General features: G+C 36.4%; 1 protein-coding gene across 1 annotated transcript in view; it reads left to right on the top strand.

The window, feature by feature from the left end:
• The window catches only part of COL25A1 (collagen type XXV alpha 1 chain), a 485,787-nt gene that overhangs the window by 255,462 nt on the left and 211,061 nt on the right, over positions 1-19,264 (top strand). Inside the window, 1 exon segment of the mRNA XM_090267359.1 lies at positions 18,743-18,787. Within this exon segment, the coding sequence (XP_090123485.1) occupies positions 18,743-18,787 (45 nt within the window).

The raw sequence follows: 19,264 nt of genomic DNA, 5'->3' as shown, positions 1-19,264 counted from the left end.
TACCACAGACTGGGTAGTTTATATGCATCAAAAGTTTATTTTTCACTCTTCTGAGACTGGAAGTCCAATGTCATGGCACTGACGTGGTCAGGTTCTGATGAAGGCCCTCCTCCAGATCACACTGCTGATTCCTCCCTCACTATGTCCTCATGTGGTAGAAGGGGTGAGAGATCTCCGCGCAGCCTCCTTTATAAAGGTGGTAATCTCATTCATGAAGACTCTTGCCTCATGACCTAATCACCTCTGGAGGTCCCCATGTCCTAATATGATCACCTTGCCAGTGAGGATTTCAACATATGCATTTCATGGAGATACAAACATTCAGGCCTGGAAAACCATATGCACAAAGATATTCATATGATATAATAAATCGTAGTCAAAATGTGTGGGAAACCAAGTATTACACAGTATCAAGGATTATTCCATTTACTTTAATATGAAACATATTCTTAAAAAATATGATTGAAGATCATGATTATAAAGAGTGATACAATATGGAAAATGCTTATCATGTAATATTAGGTAGAAAAGATTTTAAAATGTTATGTACATAAAACAATCATATCAAATACATGAAAGTGAAACAGTAGCAGTGTTAGGGAAGTGAGGATGTTTTAAAAATTTTCTTTTCTTTTTTTGTTAAATTATATTTTATTGATTATGCTATTGCAGTTGTCCCATTTTTCCCCTTTGTACTCCTCCACCCAGCTATGCCCACTCCCTCCCACCATTGTTCACGTCCATGGATCATATGTATAAGCTCTTCAGCTGTTCTATTTCCTATACTGTACTTTACATCCTCATGGCTATGCTGTATCTGCCTATTTGTGCTTCTTAATCCGCTCACCTCTTCACCTTTCCCCTACACCCCTCCCATCTGGCAAACATAAAAATGCTCTCTATATCTATGATTCTGTCTTTGTTCTTCTTATTGGCTTAGTTTGTTTTTTAGATTCAATTGTTGATAGACATGTATTTATTGCCATTTTATTTATTGTTCATAGTTTTGATCTTCTTCTTTTTGTTAAGTCTTTTTAATATTTCATAGAATAATGAACTCCTTTAGTCTTTTCTTGTCTGGGAAGCTCATTATCTGCCTTTCAAATCTAAATAATAGCTTTGCTGGGTAGAACAATCTTGGTTGTAGGTCCCTGCTTCTCATGACTTTGAATATTTCTTGCCAATCCCTTCTAGTCTGCAAAGTTTCTTTGGAGAAATCAGCTGAACATCTCATGGGAACTCCCCTGTAGGTAACTACTTTTCTCTTACTGCTTTTAAGATTCCCTTTTTATCTTTAACCTTTGGCATTTTAATTATGATGTGCCTTAGAGTGGGCCTCTTCGCATCCATCTTGCTTCGGACTCCCTCTGCTTCCTGGACTTGCATGTCTATTTCCTTCACCAAATTAGAGAAGTTTTCTTTCATTATTTTTTCAAATCAATTTCCAATTTCTTGCTCTTTCTCTTCTCCTTCTGGCACTTCTATGATGCAAATGTTGAACCTCTTGAAGTTGTTCTAGAGGCTGATTATACTATCCTCGTTCTTTTGGATTCTTTTTTCTTCTTGTTCTGATTGGTTGTTTTTTGCTTTCTTATCTTCCAAATCATTGATTTGATTCTCAGCTTTATCCACTGTAGTGTTGTTTCCCTGTAAATTGTTCTTTATTTCAATTAGTAAATCCTTCATTTCTGACATGATCTTTTTTATGCTGTTGAGGTCTTCACTAAGTTCCTTGAGAATCCTTAAAACCAGTGTTTTGAACTCTGCATATGACAGATGGTTTATCTCCCTTTTGTTTGGTTCTTTTTCAGGAGTTTTGATCTGTTCTTTCATTTGGGCCATGTTTCTTTGTCTCCTCATTTTGGCAGCCTCCCTGTGTTTGTTTCTATGTATTAGGTAGAGCTGACCTGATTCCCTGACTTGGGAACATGGCCTTATGTAGTAGTTGTCCTGTAGGGTTCAGTAGCACAGCCTTCGAGCTGAGTAGTCGAGTTCCATGCTTCATGAGTAGACCCTCATCTTCTAGTTGAGGTTTGTGAGGTTTAATTGCTTTTGGCAGGTCAATGGGAGGGATTTACCCAGACCAGTCCACTGCAGGGACTGGCTGTGACCACTGACCACCAACCTCTGCCCTCCATGGGGGATCCGCTGTGCAGAGGCGGGGTGGTGGTGTTCTGATGTGGTCTGTAACTGTCCACTGGGTGTGCCCACTCTGGGGTTTCCAGTGTAGTGCAGGCCAAGGTCTTCCCTCACCTGTATTTTGCCCGGGGCCACCCTACCTGAGCTATAAAGCAATCTGAGATGTCTGCTACTTGTGCTGCGCTTGGAGATTCCCAGGCAATGCCATGCTGTGTATCTAGGTTGGCTGCTGCTAGTGCTACCTTAGGGACATTTAGCCAGAGGTCCTGGGCCTGGGGCTCACTGAGGCCAGCTGTTGCTTGTTTGAGAGGATTTAGGAAGTTGTGAAGCATGAGCCAAGACCAGCCATCTATATAAAAGTTCTATTAACAGCTTGGGTGGGCCCATAAGTTGGGTGGGGTGGAGTCTCAGGGGATCTCCAGGGTGGGTCATAGAGTGTTAGCCAGGTTGATGGAGTCTCAGGTATGGCACCCTCCTGCCAGCTCTGTGTCTATGTGGGAGGAGGATTCAGAAAAGGAACAGTGGCCTCTTCTCACCTTTGTCTCTGAGAGAAAGCTGTCCTCCAGCTCTCGCCTTGATGCCAGGCACTTCAGCTCCTCCCTGTATGCCAGTGGTGCCTTTCAAGCTACAACCCCAGTGCTGGAGCTCAAAGGGAGTGACTGTTAGTAAGTCTGTGTATGGGTTCTTTAAAAGGAACTGCTTTGGGCTCCAGCAGTTTTTTCCACCAATTCAATCCCCACTGGTTTTTGCAGCCATAAGTTATGGGTACTTATCTTCCTGGCACTGGAACCCTGATCTGGGCAGCCTGGTGTGTGACTGGGCCTCCTTGATCCTGAAATATCCTGCCCGAATTTTTATCTATCACACATGGATGTGGGAACAGACCATTCTGTGTATCCACACATCCTACAAGTCTGGATGGATATAGTTTCTTTAATTCTGTAGTTGTTAGACTTTTATTCGACTCAATTTCTATTGGTTCTGAGTGATGGTTGTTCCATAGTTTAGTTGTAATTTTGATGTGGTGGGGCAAGGAGGCAAGTCATGTTTACCTATGCCACCACCTTGACTAGAAGAAAAAGTTGCTTTCTTCATTTTCTAAATTTTCTGTTATATAGTTATCCTGCTTCTACTTCTAAAATTTGCATCTTTTAAAATTTACATATCTACAGTAAGTAGCAGTATGCCTAGTTTATAAATAAATAAAGTGAGTTTTAAAGTATTTAAAAGCCAGCATCTTCCATATCTTCTAGACAATTGCAGTTCTCTTCACTGTCCCCCCCCCCAAGAAAACAGAGTCATAGGTAGATATGAGTTTTTCACTTACACAGAGCCCAGAGAGTGTGCTTGTTTTGTTTTGCACAAAGTGCTCTTGTCCATCCTCCCTCCCTCTCTTCCTCTATCCCTCCCTCTCTCCTCTCTCTTCCCTTTTACTGTCAAAAATGATAAATCTGTTGCATGTGCACCGGGCCCTTAGACTAAATATCCTATTTACCCTTTACTAGTGTTTCTTCATCGCTTTTATTTTTTTCTTCATTCAAATATAATGATCTAGATGTTGTGCTGAGTTTGGGGGGACCTATAATATGTCATTAAGAAGACCTTGGTAAAAGAAAAGGGCATGTATCCCACCTGTGAAAAAGCAATAATAGAGGGGATTAGTTTTCCAAGTCCAGCATGGGGCTCACCACACTGGCCAGCTTCCAAGCTACTGGGGATATGCACAGCTGGCCTTGAAAAGCCACTGCAAGCTGCAGCACATGCCCCAGTAGACTTCTGGGTATCTTATAGAATAGGGCCTAAACTTAGAAGACAAATTTTCAGTTTTAGATTATTGTTGGACCCTGTGACATTGTTTTGATGCATTAGGATAAAATATTCAATATTGTTTACCTGATGAGGACTCTCTCTCAGTGTCTTTGGTTTTATTTGAGATCTGACTCTCCTCTCTATTTTTAAGACATACTTTGAGTTAAATGGGAAAAATTTCACCTCTCTGATCCCTTTTCTTCCAACCTTTCCTCCTATTCCATTTTGCTTCTTTCCCTCCTTAAATCATTACCATAATCTTGGCCTCAAAAAATCAGCATAAGCCAAAGACAGTCTCATGAGGGAAACATTACTTTCATGTGTGGCCTAAACATAGTACATAAACTACTCTTTGGAAAAGAAAACAAAAATTATTCACCAAGAGATGGAGAATATATTCTTCTGTAAAGAGATTTTTCCACTGTGCTTTCTGATATCCTAAATGGTCCCCAATGTTATGAGACAAAATTTAAGTTACCATTTGGCACCAAAGCATTAAAACAACATTCTGTGACTCTAATTTTAAAATGCTGTGAAGATTAAAAACATTTTCAGTATTTATTTTCCTGAGAGTCAAAGAGTTGCACTGTGTGTACATAATGAGGCTGCCCATTCAAGTGGAGGAGGTGGGTCTGGGGTCTCTATGGAGTCTCTCAGGAATCATCCACATTCAGAAAATATAGATATTTGAAGAACATAAGTTCTAAAGATGATTTCTATAGTAAGTCAGAGGAAAGAGGATTTTAAATTTTGTATACTTCTGTACTCGTAGGATGGTCTCATACACCCTATTACACTTCCTGGAAAGTTACAGTAGTAAGATAAAAAGCACAACTAACTCAAAAGAGTTATCTCTTAGGATTTTTGGATCATCATTACTATCTATATGAAAGCCAAAGAAAATTTAAAGGTCACATGTGTCTATAGGAAAATCCTTTTAAGAAATCACAAATGCTGTATGAGGAAAATAATTGTATTTGTAAATGTTATACTCTCAAAGTGACATGATGAAGTTTGACTTTTATAGCTCATTCATTCAGAGAGTCACCAAACATCTATTAATATTATATCGTTCTCCAAGGCACTGGGGCTCAAAGATAAATCAGACTGATCTTCTGTCCTCAGGTGCTTGAGAATAGTACATGGAAGCTGCCTTGTACAGCTATAATGATGATGGAGGTGGGTGAGGTGGTATTAAAAATATTGATCAAGCAGTATGGTACAGGCTCCAAAAAATCAGATTAGATACCAGCCTCAATGCTGGAATAGAGTTTGAGATATCACCTGCGTAGCCAGGTCTTTCCTCCTTTAGTATGGAGATTCAGGAAGCTTCAAGGTAGGAGCCTGGATAGTCAAGGTATTAAGAAGAGAGGTACTTGGTGGTGGTGGGTAGGGGGGTGGACTACAAACTTGGCTAACTAACAACCAGTGTGGTAGTACTGATGTGTACCAGCTGCAAATCAGCTCTGCATTTGGAGTGTTACAATTTATTTAAAAATGAGTGTTCAGACGTTTCCATTGGTATTATTCTAGATTGCTATTTTAAATTCATTGAGTATATTTCTGCAGCTGTCACTAAGCTTTGCTTCAAATGATACATGTATCACCCTCGGGCAGGTGGGACATGTGAAACTTTGATGAGACTCTGCTCAGCTTGAAGTTCTGGATTTAAATGACTGATAGCATGTGTGGGTTCACCAAAGATATTACCGTTACAAAAGGATAGTTATGCACTACCTTTAATCTGACCATATTGCATTTCATCATTGGTTGCTGCAGTGAAATGAAAAACCTTGCCATATAGTGAATACTTTAATCTGTTGTCATAAAGAAGGGCTTGCGAATCTTGGCTCAAAAAATATAGACTAAGTGACCAAACTGGAGATAAATAAAAATAGAGGTTATTTAGTAGTTATCTTTATATGATTTCCTCTAAATTAATATTAGCTATTTTTGGTTATTTCATTCAGTGGAATAAAATTAAGAACAAACACACAAAATATGTGTATGTTATTCTTTAAACACACATGTATATCTATAAAGCATGCAAAAAAAGTATCAACTTTTGGCATTCTTTGGGTTACTGCATTAATATTTTATAGCACAAAACATACAACAAAATGTCCCTGTCAGGTACTTGTAGAAAAGAGTTTTTTATATTTTTCTGGAATGTAGAGCTTTATCTGGTTAGATTATAATTGACAAAGGTGAACAAAGACTGGCTGCTGATTTATTACAGCGTGTGATGCAATTGAATGGAAGTGATCCTACTTCCGAACATTTCTTCAGGAGGGAGGCAGGGTGTGTAGCAAGATCAAACAACTGTGCTTCAGGGCTGTGTGTACTCAGGCAGAATGGTTAGGACTCCAGAGGGATTTGTTTGCCTGCATCATGCCCTGGGCACTTCCCGTCCTCGATCCCTGTGGAATTTCTCAGCTGCAGCCATCAGTCCTGGGGTTAGATGTGCCTGAAAGAAGCAGACCACATTGCTCTCATTCATTACTGCTGCCTAGTTCTTGACACAGTTCTGAAAAGTCAATGAATTATGGGCTCTGGCTGACTCTCCTACCATTGCATTTGATAAAGCTTCCCTCCACCTCTATCTTTTACCTTCTCAAGGCAGGCCCTCCACACTTGATACCAAAAATACGGTAGTGGCTGCTATCATACCCACGTGATGATATATCTGCATGTTTGATGTGAAATCAGTGGACTAAACTGGCATTCTTGCTTTTACTTTGGGGGACCTAGAATTACTACTTTTGTAGATAGAGCAGGTGTGACTATTAGTTAGGAAATGAGTTCTTTTGTTTCTCATTAAAGCGTATTGTTGGAAGGAGCTCTAGTATAGTCTTTTCATGTTACAGGTAAGACAAAGATTCTGCAAAAACAATGACAATGAGGGGTAGGAGGTTTCTGGTTCTTAAGCCATTAATCCTACTCTCTCCTTATTTTAGGGATAATTCAAATCAATATCCCAATGATGGAAATCCAGAATTAACTCATTGTATGAGAGTGGAAATATTGGAAAGAATTTCACAGACTTTTAAGGGGAATCAGTAGAAAGATACAAATAACCCTAATAGGTTTGGCCTCAGTTTTGTGATTTGTTGTTGTAGATTCTTTAATATCATCATCACATTCTTATCCATTTTACCTGGGTGGGACATTGTAATTATGTCTGTGAAACTGACCCTGAATGCTATAGATGTTCAAATTTACAAGACTGATGTTTTCCAAGTTTTAGGGCTTGTACCTTCAATTGTAAAGGTCTATGGATGACATCTTGAAAGAAGAAAATAAAGACCCTGCAATGAATTTAATTCATTGTAACATACCAGTATTCTAATGCTGTTATCAAGGCCCAAGGTTGACATCTGCCTAATGTGCTGATGATAAAGGGACATTTTGTTTTATCTCCCCAACATGTACAAATAGTACCACCAATTTTTTATTCTATAAAGCTCTACTCCTTGGAGCCACCCTTGACTTTCAACCTCTTCTATTCATTCCCTACGTCCAGTTAAGCATCCAAGTTTGGTTCTTTTTTTTATCAAAATTACTTTTACTATCTAATTTTTGTCCCCATTGTCACTATACTTTTTATCACTTTATGCTCTAACTTTGTTAAGAGACTCACAATTGACTAACTCCTGTCAGGTTAGTCCTCCCAAAATACCACTTTCTTCATGTCATTATATTACCACTCCATCTGTTATGGCTTCTTATTACCTACTGGAGAGTTTCCTGACTTCTATCATTAAGGTCCTCTATAATCTAGATCCATCTTACTCATCCAACCTTGTTTCAAGCAGAAGTTTAAATTTCAGTGAAGGTGTCTCATGGTTAGCTGCAGTGTATCTTGCCTTATCTTCTTTATATTTACTTCTTAAAGTTAAGCTAATGGTTCACCTCTCTGAGCAGCTTCTCCAAGTTTTGTTCTCTGAGCTTCTGGGCTATAATAAAAACCACATACAGTATAGAACTGTATTACATACTGGCTAACATTGTTCTTTAATTGTTTTTGTTTTAGGGCTTGTATCTCTAACAAGATCATAAGATCTTTTCAGGAAGAAACCATACATACACAGTGTTGATAGCATAAGGCATTTTTGCATATTCTTTAAATTAAAATATTTTCAAATTCGACAGCTCTTTTAGATATGCCCACCTTTATCTCAGCATAAACTATTCAGAGAACAATCAAGTTCGATCAAGTATCTAGGGAATTTATTTTACTTATAGGAATAATTTTTTTACTGAATATTAACAACCAACTTCAAAGCTGCCAGTAGAATTTGAGAATTTCTTTTGTGTGTGTGTGTGTGTGGGTATTTTAATTTATTGTTTACATATTAGGCATAGTTTTAAAAGAATAAAAATCCTATTCTCTAGAACATGTGAAGAAAGTAGAAGATGCTATTACACAAATGGAATATATGAACATAAATGAGCCTATGTATATAATTTTCAACTACATTCATATTAGTTAAAATTATCTGATCTCTTACAATGACCAATTACATATTTGAAAACATAGAATTAGTAGATATACCATTTGAGTATCAGTTCAAAGACAATTTTATTAGTGATATGTGTGTGGGAAGAAGAGAACTGTTAATAGTATGTAACTATCATGTTTTAGGGGACTTGATTTAACAGTTAAGTTTTTCTTTTACACAGCAAGTTTAAGTATTAGTTATTTCAGAAATACCATGAAAACTACAATGACATTTATTAATTATTACTAAAGGACCATAGTAAACTAGCTGACAAAACTGACCTGCCTTGGAGAAAATCTTAGTCTGCTGAGACAGACAAGGAAGGATTTAGCTTTCTGATATACAGAAGGCAGCGCCTGCTATGTGAATATTAGTAAGAGTTTACTGCCGTGAATACTTGGTACCTGGCCAACTCCTGACCTAAGAGACAAACGAGGATGATGAATACCGTATGACCTGAGAAAATCATACATGCACATAAATATGATGGAATATAGGTAGTATCAAAATGGACTAAGATCCTGAATTCCTCATTTTTGTTCACATTTGTATAAAGATATGGAGATTTGCTATAAATGAAAATTTATTCTATTGAACATTTTACATAAATGAGTATATTTTACATAAAGCTCTTTGGGCAGGAAAATATTTTACTTATATTGTAAATTTGTCTTATTCAAAACACCTTCTTTTGGGCCCTGGCTGCTGTGGCTCAGTGGATTGAGTGTCAGCCTATGAACCAAAGGATCATTGGTTCAATTCCCAGTTGGGGCACATGCCTGGGTTGTGGGCAAGGTCCCCAGTTTGGGGCACAGAAGAGGCAACCACACATTGATGTTTCTCTGCCTCTCTTTCTCCTCCCTTCCCCTCTCTCTAAAAATAAATAAATAAAAATTTTGAAACATCTTTTGTATTTCAAAAGATACCTAATGAGGCCATTTATGGGTACATTAAAAATATGAGTCATTTTACTAAGGAGCATAAAATATATTTCACAGAACCAATTCCATTTCTGAGCATCACTGTTCCTTCTATATTTACTGCAGTTTATATTTTCTTTGAATGTTATCCTTCTAATGTTACCTGGTATCATAATAAAATGCCATATTTTAAACTATTCTATTTCAAAAAAACTCTTATGAGAACAAGTTGCAAAATAAAAGAGTTCAAATTCTACTTTGAAATTACCCTCTCTCTATCATAACCTAAAGTTGCACAACTCATGAACTTTCACCCCTGATCATTAGTTCCAGAGTTCCTGGTCTGCTTTATCAGGGGTCTTCCATAAATCCTTTAAGGATGATTGGTATTTATCATTGGGCCTTAGACATATTAGTCGTCGGCCTCTGACACACACCCAACCTTGGCATGCTTTGAGGTTCCCATCTTTATTAAAACAAAGGATGTCTGATAAAAAGCCAAGGTTTTGGTGTATGTTTCCTTTATTATTTAAAGCTCTAAGAATGTACATCTACTAAAATAAAAGCCTTTCTTTTTTTTTTTTTTTTTTTTTTTTTACTTTTTATTAGTTCCTATACAACAAAGAAAAGAACCTCAACCCCAAAGTTAAAATTGTATGTCTTGGATGACTCCTTCTGCAATTTGATTGGAAAATGTTTGCTTGCTGTATGATGTACATAGCAACAGTAAAGTGCCAGAGTTATTTTGAAATCATATGGGAAAGCATTTTATCCATAGAATTCTATTCATAATGTTTTGTATTCTAGGGAATTTTCCTGTCAGGATGAATCTGAGATTTAACTGTAAGGAAGCAACTGTGTGCATTTTGAAGGAGGCACTGAAATTCTATGGGATGGTTAGATTTCAAGTATCTTTTTAAATTGCCAAATGGGACTTGATTTTCTGGTAAAGATCACCCATGTTAGCATTTCTATGAGAGGCCAACAGTTACCCTAACCTGAACTGTAGTTTGTTCTAGTTAGTTTAACAAGATAATTTGACATTTTGTAGTGCACTTTTTATATATATGGACGTTTCAAATACATCATAGCATTGAACAAATTAGTTCCGTATATAGGCAAATAGCATGGCAGCTCCTCCTTAAACAGTGGTTTGAAGTATGAAGTACCATTCATACTACTATTCAGGAAACCAAGAATAATGGTTAAAGATTAGTGTTTTTACTTAACAACTCTATTAAATTTTTATTAAACTTGTAGTGATACTGCAAGAAGGCAGAATCTATATCAATTCATGGGTGTGTTGGAAAAAAGTTTGGAGGAGTAAAATGGGCCAAATACATGGCAAGGGAGAAAGGATTGTCCCTTCTATATTATATCTTTTTGAAATTAAATTTAAGTAAGGGGAGGACAAGAATGATGAAAAACCAGGAATTAGGCAAACGAGACTTACCTAACATGGACACTTGGGGTTGAGAAATGCTGGGACTAGGATTTCCTCATGGGAAAATCTGGTCTTGTACGTACTTCTTCCCATATTTAATGGGAGCTTATTGATCATGGGAATTGCATGATGAAAATATATTAAAATGATCACCCCAGTAGTTGTATGCAGATGCATTTGAGAGAGAGCAGTAAGAATTCAGAACTGAAGAGAAAAGACCTAAATTATCTGAGGTAGGGATTACCTACATTTTATAGATGAAGAAACAGGCTGTAAAGGTTAATCTGCCCAAAGTCACACAGCTAGTAATTGAAGAATCAGGTTCAAACATATGTCCATATGGCTGATTTTGAAAATTGTACTCTGCTGTCTTTTTGTTTTCTAATCAGAAGATATACTGCAAGTAGTATTGTTTCAGTTGTTTAAAAAAAAAGTCATTCATTTAACATTCAATTATGTGCCAGGCACTGAGAATGTAAGAGTAAACAAAACAGACACTATTCCTTAGTTATAAAAGATGAATATTTTTATTTGTCTCATTCTAAACATATGAAACAGACTTGTTAAAACTGGCGTGTGTATGCTATAGTTAACATCACTGTATTGTACAATTAAAATGTCATTAAGAGAATAGATCTCATGCCAAATGTCTGTATCAACAATAAAATTTTTAAAAGGCATGCATGGCATAAGAGTATATTATCTAAGCACGTACATAAATATGTGCTAATCACATTCTTCTGGATTAACCATGAGTATTTTCAGTAGGTAGGGAAAGAATAGTTCATTTTTAGCTTTATAAAATAAAAGTTTAACCTTTGGTCAAAAATTTCTCATGATAACTTTACATTGAAAATTAAAAGCTTAAGATAAGCCTATAAACTAGAACTGTAAACAGAGCCCTTCAGAAATGCTCAGGAACCCATTTCTAAGTTTATGTAAAACTCCTATTTTCCTTAATGGCAGCACTGTGTATTGTATTAGAAACTATAGTGATCCATAGTATGCTCAGTAAATAGTAAGTCTTTAGTTGTATAATTCACAATTGAGGAGTCAGGCTGTCTGGGTATAAATCCCTAACTCATCACTCTCTAGATGTGTGATGGTGAGCAAGTACCTTAACCTTTCTATATCATCACCTTCCAAAATTGTTCTGTGATCACACACCTAGTATAAATAGTGAAACAATGCATGGACAGTGCTTACTGAATGCCAGACGGGTGTTGAACACTCATAAATATTAACTCTCGTCTTTGTTCCTTTTATTACATCCATTTTTATTTTTGGCCCCTGATGCTATGTGGTCATCAGGGTCGCTGGCTTCCATGGACAGCCTTGTTCTATTGCTCCTGCTCTGATTGCTTTAGTACACTCATGCCTTCATGCTTGTTCATCACGTCTAGACTTCCATGCTGCCCTTTCCCTCTGAAGCATTCCTTCTCCTATTCTGGTGTTCATCTGGACTTTTTGTTTACTCAGTCTCCATCACTAATTTTCAGTGTTAAACCACTTCTATTACGATTATTTTTCCTATTGATGACTAATTTTGGCAATAAACATATTTAGTAACTCACTTAACACTAGCTTAAAGAAATGAGGGTCGTTTACATGTGTAAGTGGTACATGTGCTGCTACCGTGAACAATTCATCCATCAGCAATTTGGCAAAAGCTTGTGACATTGCAAAGCCATTAATGAAAACAAATCCCAGTTTCCACTAGCCCACGGTTTGTTCCATTTTCCATAAGAAAGATTGTCTCAATCTTTGATAAATTAAGAATTAATATTATTTAATATATTGAGCATGCAACAAACTATATTCAACCATTATCTTATTTTTTCTGTTACTTTAAAAATTCTGTTTATCTTTAAATGATCGTTTTACCACTACCTTCTCCTAGAAACATGGAATCCAGAGAGCTCATTAAAAATTTTCTGCAAGCTTGGGAACTAAATTTTTTTAAGGTTAATATATTACATTGTATGTATAATAATCCCTATTGTTATAGCATATAATCTCACAAAAAAATTATATCTTCCCTATATCTCAGCCCCTGCTCTCTAACATCTTGCAGCCCCCTCCCCTGCAAATAGAAATAAAAAAGAAAGCTGTCATGACAAATCTCCTGTAGGATCACAGGATAAAACATTCTAGTACCATAATAATGAAACACTTCATGTGTGGGAAAAGAATGATAGAAATAACAACCGTGCACATCAGATCTTGTTAAAGTCACTGCACTGCAACACTGAGCTCTGTGTAACTTAAACAGTTTCTGTTGAATATTCTACTAAATTTATTGTCTAAATATTGAAAACAGCAAAAACGACAATCCCTCTTTTGCTAGAATTCCATTTTTGGAAACAAAGCATCTACATAAAGCCCAGAAATATTTCTTTACACTTGGTTGGGAAGTCTATTTCTTTTATTGTTTAAGTGTAGTAGTTTTCCAGTATGTTCTTGTGATAGTGTCCAATTGTCTTGTAAATATGGTCATTTTTTTATAGTTATAAAAATTTACAAATATCAATTAATACTTGGGTAAACTTGAAATGCTTTATTTAAACTTAGCACCAGCTGGAATGGAACGTACATTGAGATAACTGGGAAGAAGGGTTACAAGGCAGTGTTTGCCCTTTGGCTTTTTCTACAAGGACTAGAAACTGAACCAGTTAAAAATAACTCTTAATGGTCAAGTAATGAGAAATAGATTAATCAATTCTGATGTAAGTTACTTGTGTTTACTTATTTAAAAAATTTCATAGAAATTGTCAAGTTTGGGAAAACATATAAATAGATAACAGTATTTCATGAGAACTGTGTATTTTACGAGAAACATGAAAACATACTTTGCCAGAAGGGCATGCCTTGTCACTTAAGTACTCTCCTAACGAGAATCGTATTTTGAAATAACTAGTCCAGTTCCTCATAAACCAGTTAATTTCAAACCACATTTTGCATTTAAACCAGTGCACGCATACATATCCATCCCATTGGCGTAGGTGACCTAAGGTGTACACTGATAATACACTCATGTTTTAGCTACTGAAGGGAGTGTTTAAAAATACCTTCCATGAGTCACATTGTTTTATTCCCATTTATTGAGCACAATATCTACATATACTTTATGTTTCATAAGTTTTATTCAAAATTTTCAAAAAACTTATAAAAGCTAGAAAATAAGCATATTTATTAAAAGAATATTCATAAAGTAAATTTAAAGATATGGTTTTTTATTTGATTTTTAAAATCCCCTTTAGAAATTTGACATAATAACTAATTACTCTTATTAGGGAGCCAGTACCTTATAGACATGTATAGCCTGAATTAAGTTATGATATGACCTGGTTAGAGCATGAAAATAAAAACTCAGCAACTTTATTTTTGTTGTTTATAACTAAAGTAGTAATGAATTATTTTTCTAACAAGCTGTTTTTATTTTTTATTATTCAAATAACATGTAAGTAGAATTTCTGAAACATTAGTATATCTCTTGTGTTGTTAAAAAGAGAGAAAAACACTTTCATAACTTCTCAGTTGAACTCATTGTCTTTAACTGTGTATCTGATAACTACTCTCTAGTGAGAATTTTGGAGCTTGGCTATTGTAAAATTAATACCTAATATTTATTATGGTAAACTTTTTTTTTTTTATAAACTGACATTCTGTGGAGATTAGAAACAAAGAGATTTAAAACACACACATAAAAGATATTTAAAACAAGCCAGCCTGTGTCACATATAGTGGAGTACCTATTGATTTAAAATATCTTGGGACCACAGTTTTTTGATCCACTCATCCACTGACGGGCACTTAGGCTGTTTCCAGCACTTGGCTCTTGTAAATAGCACTGCTATGAACACAGGGGTGCATAGGTTCTTTCGAATTGGTGTTTCAGGATTCTTTGGGTACAATTCTAGCAGTGGAATTGCTCAATCAAATGGCAGTTCCATTTTTAGTTTTTTGAGGAAATTCCATAGTGTTTTCCATAGTGGCTGCACCAGTCTGCATTCCCACCAACAGTGCACCAGGATTCCCTTTTCTCCACATCCTCACTAGGACTTATTGTTTGTTGATTTGTTGATCATGGCCATTCTGACCAGTATGAGGTAGTATCTCTTTGTGATTTTAATTTGCATCTGTCTGATGGCTAGTGATGTTGAGCATGCTTTGGTATGTCTATGGGCCCTCTGTATGTCCTCCTTGGAGAAGTGTCTGTTCAGGTCCTGCCTATTTGTTAATTGGAATGGAATACTATACAGCAGAAAGAAAGAAGAAACACCTATCTTTTGTGACAACATGGATGGAACTGGAGGTTATTATGCTTAAATAAGCCAGGCGGCAAAAGACAAATACCATTGGATCTGCCTAATACAGGAACCTAATGAACAAAACAAACAAATGAGCAAAATAGAAACAGAGGCATGTAAACAAGGAACAGACTGACAGTGACCAGAGGGGAGGGGGGAAAAGGGAGGAAAGAAGGGGGAGGGTCTAGTCAAGGAACTAGTATAAATGACCCATGGACATGGACAACTGGATGGGGATTGACGCTGGGAGAGGGGGGAGGTGGGCGGGGCAGGGTAGAGACATGGGGAAAAAAATGGGACAACTGTAATAGAAAAACAATTTAAAAATATCTTGGGGAATAAATCTCTTGAATACAAAAAGTTATTTCTTTTAAAAACTAGCATGATATGAAATGATGTTGGCATGCTTCAAACAGCCCATAGGGTATTTCTTTAACGGTTCATCAAGTGGTAAACCCTTTGCCAGTTGCTAGAGATACAGGGATGAACAAGAGAATTCCTACCCTCAAAAGCTCCCAGTCCAGTGCGAGACAATAACAGTCAATAATAATACATCTGCCCAAGTAGTCATGTCATAAAAATATGTGACAGGCTCTTGACAAAATGAAGCTGTTTGGAAAGTCTGTGCTGATTGTGTCCAGTCTCAGTCTATGGAGTGTGAGTTCAAAAAGCAGAGGCAAGATGGGAAGTCAGAGAGCACTGAGCGTTTGCTGTGTGGGACCTTCAGCAGGTTGTTGATTTATAAACTTGTTTTTAGTGAATAAACTTTTCCTGCAAATGGTTGTAATTCAGTATGACAAATTGGAGCAGCTCTGATGGTTCAGTGTGAAGCAAGGGTGAAAACCTTTGGCCTCTTATCATGTCCCGGATATGTTGTAGTACAGACATTTTGTGAGTATGGATAAAATAAATTTTGGCTAATATTCTAGTTCTACCAGTTATTGGCTATATAGCTTTTGCCTCTAATTGTGGAATGAAAGGCTCTGGTCTATATTGAAAGAATTTCAGGCACTCAGCAAGCAAGCAGGTGCGGGGATTTGGGGGAAGGCTCTGAAATTAATCTGTGCCTACTTGTAAGGTTAATCCAGCAGATCTGAAGGTAAACCTGGTTTAGGCTTCTGAAAGTAGTTGGAGGACAGGGAGGATGGTTCAGAAAGGATGATCCGTGTCTCCTCCATGCCCAGACAGGTTCCCCCCTCCCTAGAGCCATCTGCAGCTGTTGGAGACCTATTCCTGGGATCCACTGGGGTGGAGAGATCATGCTGGGTGTGCACACATTTCTCCCTAAGGCCTCCTTACCTCCGCATGCATCTGCCCCTGGCACTTCTCCACTAGTTGCTTCCGACTCACTCTTTACCTCCCTGACCACAAGCTCAGCCTCCTGCTTTCCTTTGCCTTCAGAATTCTGGATAGGAGTTTTTACTTTCTGGAGTATATACTGTGTTTGGGGTACTTGATGGTATTTTCTTTGATGTCCTTAAAGAATCTCTGTACCTCTGGAGATGAAACTTGTAAGAAGTTTCAGCTTTTTATTAAGTTGTGTCAAATTGTTTAGAAGTCTTACTATTTTTATTGACAAAGGTACAGTAATATAGCATGGATATAGTTAATAAGCTTTGCAGTAATTAGTAAAAATAAAGGAAACATTCTACTAATGTATGTTTATGGTATTTTACAGCTTTTATCTTCACAATAATCACATAAATGTGGTAGAGTTGGTGCTACTTACCAGATCTTTTAACGTACTAAAATCAGAGGTTGATTGGAAGTGAGCTCAATTTCCATGTTAGTGAAAACCTTTTAACTCTTTGTGCCATGTTCTTTCCATTATTAAATTGCCTCTTTGAATATTACAATTAGATGGTAATGTTAATCTCTCACATTCACTTTTATTCACATACATATCCAGCATTTCTTATTGAATACTCAAATATGTTATGATCCCTTATGACTAAATACAAAAAATATAAATAAAGCAAAAGAAGGGGCTAAATATTATAGTTGCTAAAAATTTCTTAATCTGATTTTGTAATAGAAAAATCTATTATTAAATTTGATCTTTCATCTTAAGGACATTTTATATATCAGAATATGTCAGTAAAGGGGGTTGCAAATGTAAGTTTATAGTTGTGAGTACATGAAACAGAGTTAATAAAGCTATTGTAATAATCATAAACTGCATGAACAACTATAAATCTCCTTTTGCCCACCCCAGTATACATCTGTGTATATGTGTATTTGAGTGTGTGTATAGGTGTATATTTTTCATACTTGTTAGGGTCCCCCTGGGTTTATTTGCCTGTTTACATGATACTCTTTCTGCTTCCAAACAGGCCAAGAATATCCTCAATATGATTAAAACCTCTTTTATTTCAGAATACAGACCATTTTGTACTTTCTTACAAAGCTGCTTCTCCTAATATTTTCCATTGATTTTATTGCTTGATTGTTTTTAACCTCTTAAAAAACACAGTTGGTCAGACTTACTCTGTGTACAGGCTTGAGAGGAAACTATACTGACCCACTGATGTTTTTATTTCTCATGATAGTGTTTCCATGTGGAAGTCAGTAGCTCAGGATCCCATTTAGAGTCTGCTGGATGCTAAGCTTGTGCTGCTTGTGTCTTGAACTCTGTAGAACTTGGAAGTCATCAGTCCAACTTAGCAGCTCATTCTTTAAAACCAGGGAGTCCTGTATTTTCCTTGGCCTCTTTCTTCCAGCAAATATTACAAGACCTCAATTCTCATTGCGGGCTAATTATTCTCTTCTATTTGCTGGAACCATAATTCAATGGGAACTAGTCCTACCCAAGGAAATGAGGGGAGAAATTATATAATTGAGAAAAATGGTTTGAAAGCCATGAATGTCTAGACTCTTATGCTAAGTCTGCTACATACTAGCTTGGTGGTCTTCATAGGCAACTCACTGAAAAAAAGAAAAGTTTTTTCTCTACTTTTAAAATGGGATCATTATAAAGACTAAATATTTATTGAATACAATAATGAGCTAGTCCCTTAATAAAATGAGACCTATAGTTACTACCTAAACACTTTCTAATTAAAAGGGTTGTGATTTTAACTCAGCTGGTTCTCAACTAGAGAAATTCTAATATATCAAAATTCACATGTAATAAAATAGAAATATTTGTCAGGTTATTTTCATTACTAATATATGCATTTAACTAACTGCCAACAAAATATTTTCAAGAGACTCATGATGGAACTTACCAAAGAAAAACCAGTCATTTATACTTAGTACTTTTAATCATTAATTATACCAGAAACTTCAGAATATAAATTTTCCTAAGAAATATGAAACTTAACACCACCAATTTGCTTAGCAAAGTCTTTATTGATGACATTTGGGCAGGATGAACAAAAATATCAATTTTTTAGTGTTCCTATGTAGCACTGGGTGGTGAGAGGTCTAGTGCAACTTTTATAGCTAAATGAAGCTGAAGTGTTATGTTGAAATACCAGAGACAGTGCTGACCTTTATGAATATCTGGTTCCTTTTTTTGACATTGTTAGTTAAAAACATTAATAAAATATATAGCAATTATTTACTAGCCATTTCAGAACCAAACTTTAAAAAAAAAAATCCATCTTTGTATTTCAGGTCCTCCGGGGAAACGAGGTAAAAGGGGCCGAAGAGGAGAATCTGGTAAGTCTCCCTTTCAGCTGCTCTGTGTCATTCATGTTCTGCTTAGGTTCCTGCATCTGTTCCTCCTAATTAATGATTATATGTCTTATTGGAGGTTGTGCATATACGTGTGTGTGTGCATACATGTGTGCATGTGTTTCAATCTCTGCTAGACCCTTCTTATTTCCATCAAAGGAGAAGTTTGCAAAATATTATTGGTAATCCAATTTTGGCTTCTTTATTGATTAAGTCCATCCTTTCAATGTATAGTGAGGGTTTCTTAGCTGCACACAGTGTGGCGACATCACCCATGCCTCCATCTTCATAGGTGGTTAGTCCATCCACACAGATTCTCTGTGAAAGCCTCTGCTTTGGGACACCAGGCCACACGTCTAGGAAAGTTATATTATTATTTTCTCCAACTGCTATAATTTTGTCATGCTTTACTCTTATTAATTTCAACATTTGAGAATTTTTATTCCTCTTGTATAACCATAC

This window comes from Furipterus horrens, unplaced genomic scaffold, assembly GCF_987537825.1.
Source record: "Furipterus horrens unplaced genomic scaffold, mFurHor1.1.pri manual_scaffold_2, whole genome shotgun sequence".
NCBI lineage: Eukaryota > Metazoa > Chordata > Mammalia > Chiroptera > Furipteridae > Furipterus > Furipterus horrens.
Note: the sequence above shows the minus strand (reverse complement) of the source record. Positions and strands in the feature narration are given on the sequence as shown.